The 8,593-nt window shown below is 41.6% G+C and overlaps 1 protein-coding gene across 1 annotated transcript in view; it reads left to right on the top strand.

Moving 5' to 3' along the window:
* Positions 1-7,104: 7,104 nt before the first annotated feature.
* Positions 7,105-8,593, top strand: part of gli2a (GLI family zinc finger 2a) — a gene marked incomplete at both ends in the record, with an annotated part of 52,933 nt that continues 51,444 nt past the window's right edge. The window contains one exon of the mRNA XM_080536066.1: positions 7,105-7,219. Within this exon, the coding sequence (XP_080392192.1) occupies positions 7,105-7,219 (115 nt within the window). The remainder of the gene's footprint in view (positions 7,220-8,593) is intronic.

Here is an 8,593-nt window from a genome sequence, read left to right as displayed (position 1 = left end):
ATGTTTGTACTCGGTCGTCATCTCACCTCTTGGTGTACTTTGACAGCTGATGACCTCACACACAGACAAGGGCCCCGACAACAGGGGTCTCCCATTCTTGTCACCAAGGCCTGCTATCTGAGCCATGAAGCAGCTGACACATTGCCCACATATGCCACACACTCAATGAGACACAGTCTGCTGGTATAATCACTTCTACTGGTATGATAAACGCTCATAGCAACATTGTGGATGTGTGGACATAAGCATCGGATGCCAGCTTTGATTTTCACCAACTCCCGATTCACAAGCATGCATAGAGACATACAGTAGCGTGCACACACACACACACACACACACACACACACACACACACACACACACACACACCACCCACCACCCACCACCACCACCTAAGTGGTCGGTGAGAGTATTGACAGCTGAAACTGTTGAGAGTGAGTGCTAACAACACATTTAGGATAAATGACCTGGCCAAATGTTGTTGAGAGGAAGCCGACTCTGCAATGTGGCACAAATGACAGCTGGGGGTTCTCCTTGTAGGGGAGACCTCCTAACCAAATGTCCCTTACATGACATAACAAATATCTCGGACACACAAACCTTGTGTAATTACATTGAGCATCATAAATAGCCACTTCCAACTGGGCTACATCAAGGCGACATGAAACCCAACAGCTAGGAATTCTACCCTGTGAGTGTGTGTAGGCTGTGAGAGAGCTACACATCTGTTTTATATTGGTTGGGAGACAAAGAGATCAACCACAGGATATTGCATTTACTAGCAAGGAGTGGTGGGGGTGGATTTAGTGGAGAACTCATCTACAGGACTTGCCTTGATTTGTTAGATGTTCAGTCTTGGGATCAATGTAAGAACATGGGCCTTTGAGTGCCTCTCAGCTACTCATGACTCAAGACTCAAGACAGTGAAGTGTGCACTCTCCATTTTTCCATGTGAACATGTTTTGGCAATAACTTAGTGCTTTCATCTACAGGGTCACTGACCAGGACTGGGTCCATGCATTACATATCTGTGTGTCTGCATCAGGAGAATGACAAATGAGGGCTGCCAGTTCTCTCACCATATGTTTTACACAATGCCCTTTTAGACCAGAACTTCAAAGGGGTTGTGTTTTTCAGAAGACAGTGATTCACCCATCTAGAATGTGTTCATGTCTAAGTCCCAACTTGTCTTGCAGTTACTACCAGAGAGGCATCTCTCTGTGTGTAATCAGCTTAATAAGCCCAACATGAAACAGGGCTTTTGGAAAGGCTAAATAAATTCATATTTATATGCCCAGTATGGTCACTATTTAGTTGCCCCTATAGTATGCTGCACATGTAATTGCTTTGTAGCTGCATGGTAATGGACTTGAGTGGTTATAACTTGTGATATGTACAATAACATGTTAACTTCATAGATATTGTGTTGTTAATAGGAGGTAACTACACAGGTATTTGGGAAACTTAATGTAAAGAGTTACCCACAGTCTTTCCCGAGATCTGCTTAAGCTTTTCTAGAAGCATTGTCTTTAACCAGGACCAAATTCTATTTGCCAACTTCCGGAGAACAATGGTCACTGCCTGAGACCAAACAGATCCCTTTCAATTTAAACAGTGCCACATTAGACTCTAAAGTAAGAGTAAATGTCAGATAACAACAATGATAACAAAACAACCTCCCTCTCTTTCATTGGCAAAGCATTTAATTATTAGTTTGTTTGTTCAGATTAGAGACAGACTGACTGCAATTATTTATTTTGGGCTGTAGAAAATAATTGAGAGAATGTGTATACGTATATATACAATATATATATATATATATATTGTACTTTTGTATTACACATATACAAGACCTAAAGTGTAGGAGTCGAAACCACATTACTGTATGTAATATGGGTAAATTAGATACCTGCCAAACCATCCTGGGATTGAATTATTGCAATTGAATAAGTAGTTGGCCGAAGAACCAACTGTGTGAGGGCTGTGACCCCCCACATGTGACCTCTGAAAGTACACTCAGAGCAGTTTGTCCAAATTATAAGTACTGTAATTACTTTGTGGGATGTAATAATGAGTGATGTTTGTGATGTCCTCAATACCCAGAGTTCATCCAGAGTATAAAGAGGTCCAACACGTAGAATAAGTAGGGAGGGGGATCAGGAAACTGATCAAATAAATTATTATTAAATAATTATCAAAAATACATATTTTTGCCCATGGACAAATATGTAGTATACAGTATGTTCCAAACAACCATACATTTAGGATTGTCTGAAAGCATTACTTTGTCAATGGTAAAACCATTGTAAAAAAACATGGTAAAACCATTGCTAAGATAATAGCATAGTCGTGTCCTTGGAAGAAAAGTTTTGGTAAGAGAAAAGAGGATTCAATTAAAGGTTTTTCATGGTGCTCCCACAAAGTTAAAAGGAAGTCACCATTGGTCTGGCCAACGCGGTTAGGTCTGGCCTTGCAATGTTAAAAAAAGAAAAAAGACAAAAAAAGACAGCTGTATTTTGTCTGAATTAGCCACTCGCTTTTTTTAAAGAAGGAAATTGGTTGGATTTGGGGTTAGCTGAATGACTATGCTCATTCACTGTGTTCAACAGAGGGAGAGTTTGTAGGGACAAGGGTTGTGTTTGCTGGTCTCCCCCTTTCCTCTGCAGCTGTACACCTGTGAATTAATCGTTGGTCACCCTAAAATGTCCCCAGCACTGAATTAAATTCACAACCATTTGTAGCCTTGTCTGTGTATCACATGTATTGTATCACATGTATTGTATTTAGTGGGATATCTATCATGGTTAAGGCTAACTTGGTTCAGGAGGCGTTTTCATATGATATGGTTTAAAAAAGAATCAGACCATTTTATAAATCCAAATTAAGTTGTGTTTTAGCTATGCTGTTTCGACAATATTTAGGCAAGGATTGTTCCCAATTCACACAGAGTACTATTTGAGGATTTACAAAAAGCCTGGTTGTCCCCAGTAAACCCCAGACATGCCCTGCAGTTTCTGTCACTGCCTTCCTTCTACAGTAACTTCACTGTGGTTCCCCTTCCAGGACTGGCACAGGACTGCATTGAAAGCCAGTCATGCCGTTTGGAGCTTGATAAGCAACAACTGTCACAGTCTCCATCCCTCCATGAAGTGCATGCTGTATTGTCATAACCCAACACGATACTGTAGACCCTCTTTCGGTTTGTTTACTAACCTCCACAAGGAGCCTAGTCAGCTGTAACCACAACCAATGGGCTGTATACTATTTTACACTCACAAAACCCTAAATTACCTGTCCCACCCCATGTTTGCAGACTTTCTTCAGTCAAGTTTTTCAGCTGTTATATAGAATCATTTCAGGAGAATAACAATGGTGTTCACATTTAGTACCATTCTGGTATGTGAAATACAGTAGACATTCAATCAATGTAGTAGTAGGCTATGTGTACGCTGTTTCCAGTCTTAATCTGAGATCTTGGAAACCACCAACGGGCAGCAGGCAGGGTATTGATTGGTAAAGGGATTTTCAGTGCCCCTACATCAATGTTTGAAGTAAACAGAAACTTCAAATGCAGTATTTCCTGAAAGCTAGACTGTTGAAGGAGGAGGAAATAATGACTAAAAGCTGTGCATGGAGTCAGATGAAATGGAATACATCAGCTCTCATTCTGCATGGGCAGACAAACTGCAGTCAGAAACAGGAGTCATAAAAGTTGGGAAGCAAAAAGAGAAAAAACACTTTTCACAGAGCATTATGCTATCATTATGTTGCAATAATATTCCTATGTGAAATTGGGATGTCTGGACAGGACAAGAGTTCTGCAGCTCACAATGTACAGTCGATTGTTGTTGGTTACTGGGGATGAGATAACTCACATGAGCACCACCATCTGAAATTTGAGATGGCACCGCACAAGCTGAGACAACTGTAGGTGGCATAGGGGCATCAAACTTAAGACTTGTGTTATTGCCAAATGAGTGGGGAAGGGGTTGGAGAGGGGGGGAAGAGATCTTACCAGCATCAGTATCTTATCGTAGCTAAGTTAGGAAAGAAGAAATAGGAGAGCAGACAGAGACAGAATAACTTCAAATAAGAGGACATCCTTTGATGTCTGTTTGCATTCCATTCAATGTTGGTGAAAGAGGAGCTGTTGAACGGTAGTGGAAGAGGGGAACACTTGAAACTGAATGAGGCGCTAAGGAAAACACACACCAGGTCTCAGAACAAAAGCCTGGGAAGAGAGAGAGAAAGAGAGAGAAATAGAGAGTGAGAGAGAGAGTCGTTGTCCCCATCACTGTGTTGTGTCAAGGATTGTCGTGGTTAAGTGGCATGTTTTGGTAATTCATCTCCAAGTAAAGGTTGGCAGTGTCAGGCAGAGCGACTGGAGGAAGAGTCATAATCGGGCGGTACTGCAACACATCTGGGTCTCTTCTTACTTACTTGTTTACGCCCGCTGCCCTCCTCCCCTCCTCCCCTCCTCCCTTCTCCAGTGGGCTCCGATACATGCCTTTTATTTCCTGCTGATTTTCTCAGACATAGGATACACTGATATGATGTGCATTTGCATGCATTTACAGAACAACTTTCAGACTAGCAGTGAAGCTCCGTAACGTGGACTACAGCAGTGTGTTGCCTAACCTCACTGCAGGCTATACTGTATGCTAGACCAGAAGAAGCTACATGTTTTTACCATCCCATACTTTGGTGGAGGTCTTAGTGAGAGGTGGGTACTGGCTGGGTATGGTTATCAGAGGACCGTATCTGCTGGTTTTAGGGATTATCCCATGCAGCCCTGTAAAGTCCCCTGCCCCTGGTCACGTGATATGGGTGTGTATGTGTGGGTGTGGGTGTGGGGGGAGGGGGGGGGGTCTGATCCTGTTCGCGCGCTGCACTGGGCTGCCCAGCCAACCAGAAGAAGAGAAAAGAAATGCCCTCTTGTTGTTTGTTCTCTCCTTGGCCACCATCTGTCCGTTCAGTTCCTGACACCTGTACCATCCCATCAGAGCCCGGCACCCCTGTCAAAAGGGGCAGCATGGGCCTGGTCTGCAGGGAGAGATGGGGTTGGGGGGAAATGTAGCTTCTCCAAAGACCTGCAGGAGCTATGGGGGGGATGGGGTGAAGTTGGGGCCACTTCTATCCCTCTATCACACTCCCTAACTATCTACTGTATCCCTAAACCCTTCTCGAAAGTATATACAGTATTACAGAGCTGCTTGTGTCCTTATAGCACCAAACTGTGGGCTTACGTTTGTAATTATGCTAGGTAATTAGAAAGCAAACGTTTAGCTCACCGTGAAAGCAGAAAAACAATGTTTTAATGTTGTGCCAGATGTTCCTGAAACATGATGCTATCAAGAGTACACTAACTTCTTCTGTGGGGTCAGAAGGCAGATAGTGGGGGACAGAAGATGCTGATGTTGTGGGCCTTGCTGTTGGCAGGCCCTTTCTGGACACATGATGGTCACATGAACGGCTCTCCTGCCAGTGCCTCAAAGTCTTGGACCAATCCATGAAAATCAGATAATGATTCATACAAAGAAATACAAAAAACAGACTATTTGGATTGTAGCATTAAGGAAATGTCTATGAATGAGTTGTCAATGACAGGATGGCTAGAGGACTTTGCTGTTGGCACAAGAAAAAAGAAACAGATGCCTTCTAAACCTGTTAGCTGCCCACCTCTAATCGGCTTACCATGGCACAGAGACGGGCGACTGGCACCTCTCAGGGGTCACTAAAACGGCCACTAGTCCACACCTCCAATACAACACAACATGTTGGATGACCACATGAAACCAAAAGATACTTCACACACCAGCACACTTTCAATTACATGTCAGATTACTGTGAGCACCATACATTGTGTGTAGCAGTGGAAGTACAGAAGATACATATCCATGTGTTATTGGTCAAGGCCTGTTTCCTTAGGTTCGGAGCCCTGCATGTAATAACACATTCTATAATAAGTTCAACCACCACAAGTTCAACATTAATATATGTATGCCAAATGGCCATGCCTGCCAACAGGTGTGTCACTCCACTTTTACACTGCAGTAGACAGTAAATACTACATTCAAGATAGCCTTAACAACATTTACTTTCTGCTGACAGAGGTCATATTCGTGAAATAATGATGAAACATTTATTTAAACAATGAATCACTATAAATTAAATCAGTTGGTGCACACAGGTCTAATCACAGTACTGTAAAATAAATAAACACTCATGTTTACCCACTAAACCAGTTTGGATAACCATGACCACAAACTGGTGAGAGAGTCTGGAATGGCCTCTCCTCTTAGCCTTAAACCACTGTGTGTTTGCACTTTGCAGAGGATAATCATGTATATTCCACAAACTCAAACAAGTGGCACACTGCCAAGTCATCTGCCATTCATACAGGCATTTGAATGTATTGACTCAGTCACAGCAGCTAAAGGCTGACTGCTGGGGGCTTGTCACCTTTACAATTGAATGGATGGCACTATTTTCTTTACACCAAATGTAAAGAAAATGATTATATATGTTTATAATAATAATAACAATATATTTATATATTGTAAATATATAGTCTCACTGTATGTGAAGTGATGCTACAACTACTACATGATAGCTGCATACACAGCTATAGTGTAAGGAGTGGACACATCGTCACTTACTTACTTTAGTACTTCTGTGATACTTAATTGTTTGTTATTATACAATTATGCCTTTATTCTCTGTAGAAAAGTTGAGTATCTACAATTAGTTGCAGGAGAAGACTCCAACCACAACCAGACATTCAAGATGATGTCATTTGCTAGACTCATTTAGTATTTTGTGTCGTTAGTAAAGCAACAGCATTACCTCAGGAAAGCCTGCTTTGTGTCATAAGATTATTTTCAGAAACCAAATAGTTTGGTCTCCCTAAAAGGTCACAAGCAATTCTTTTTCAACTCATTCTTTAGATATGCAGCACACCAAACGTGTTGGGCACCCACTGTTAGAGACATGGATACACGTATCTCCTCAAATATCCACTTCAAAAATAAGTAGTCTTTCCATACTGACAAAATCTGTCTTTCTCCCTCTTTCTCTGTAGTTTCACACAGACTAATCAGCAACATGGAGACCTCAGCTCCAACTGCCACTGAGAAGAAGGAGTGTAAGACATCTGGCCTAGATGGAAGCAGCTTCTCAGACCTCCCAAAGAAACCCTCTCCAACGACAGTGACAAGAGGTATGACCGCTCCCGGCTTCAACTATACTGATGTCCCCCTACAGTTTCTACGGCAACATACCGGTAATATTGAACATATGACCAAATATACAGTTTGTGTGTAATAGTTGCATTTAAGGACATGAAAATTGTGGACATCAAAAATGTTTTACGTAGTCTGCCTTAAAATCTGCCTTTGTGTCATGTTTTCCTTTTGCACCATCTTGATGTACAGTAAGCTTGGTAGAAGCAGAAAAAAACAGCCTATTGAAAAGAGAAACATTGAAGCTCAGTGAAAAGAGAAAAATACAGTAGAGCGGGACTGCATGTTTCAAAGATGTCAGAGAATGGGTGATGAAAAAACACCATAATGAGGTCGAAAGACCTTGTTCTTACCTCCCGAGTGTAAACGTCATAAATTACTAAAACTGGCTGGTGTAGCAGTGGACGACATAGTGTATCAGTGTCCTCTGAAAGACAAGGACGGGAAACAACCTTTGATATGCTAATGAGGTATCTATCTGATATTGGGGCATTATTTCTGTTTAATGATAAGTTTGGTGGCCTGCCACAAGCAAAGCCACAGGCAAAAAAACTGTTTAGAGAAACAGATGAAAAATAGGACGTTTCACTCTGCCCTCTCTGGCACCTTCACAAAGAAATCGCTCAAATGTCTGTTCTTGTCCTGAAATCCAATAACAAGGTTTCTTCAAAACCACAGTGACTTGAGTAGAATTGTAAGGATTATATTGTAGGTAGGCTTGTTTAGATTTAAACTTTCCATACTCCATACTGTACGTCTGAAATGGAAAGTAGCTGATACTTGGGCGTCCGGTCGGGGTAGAAAGAACTAGACTGTGAGAGAGGAATAGAGGCCTCATGTTTTAAAGATGAGACCTCATGTTTACATTAGTGAATGTGTGATGAAAACTCCCCATAACGAGGTTGGAGGACCTTGTTCTTGCCTCCAGAGTATCACTGTTATAAATTACTTAAACTTTGCTGGTGGAGTGCTGGACATTGAAGTCCTTCAGAGATTGACAAAGACATACACTGAGGGCCACCACTGAGATGGTAAAGGAACTTATCAGTCAGGCGTTTTTACTGTTTAATGAAAGGCTTGGTGGCCTGCCATCAGAAAACTATAATCATCAGTTCTTTATTCACGGAAACAGTGAAAGTAGGACATTCATACCCATCGTTAGATAGTTATATGTTTGTCTTTTGTTTTCTTTTTGATTAGCGTATTCCTTTTTATTCTTTACTAGCTCTACAATTAGCATGCACATCATAGCTGGAATATAGGGCACGTTTGGACGAATCAACAATCACTGGCAATGTACATGTATTTTTTGGTAAATTATTATTATATCAATGTCCTAGTCCATTCAACTG

This window comes from Nansenia antarctica (assembly GCF_963989245.1).
Source record: "Nansenia antarctica genome assembly, chromosome: 7".
Classification (NCBI taxonomy): Eukaryota; Metazoa; Chordata; class Actinopteri; order Argentiniformes; family Microstomatidae; genus Nansenia; species Nansenia antarctica.
The sequence above is the reverse complement of the archived record's forward strand: the minus strand, read 5'-3'. Positions and strand labels throughout refer to the sequence as shown.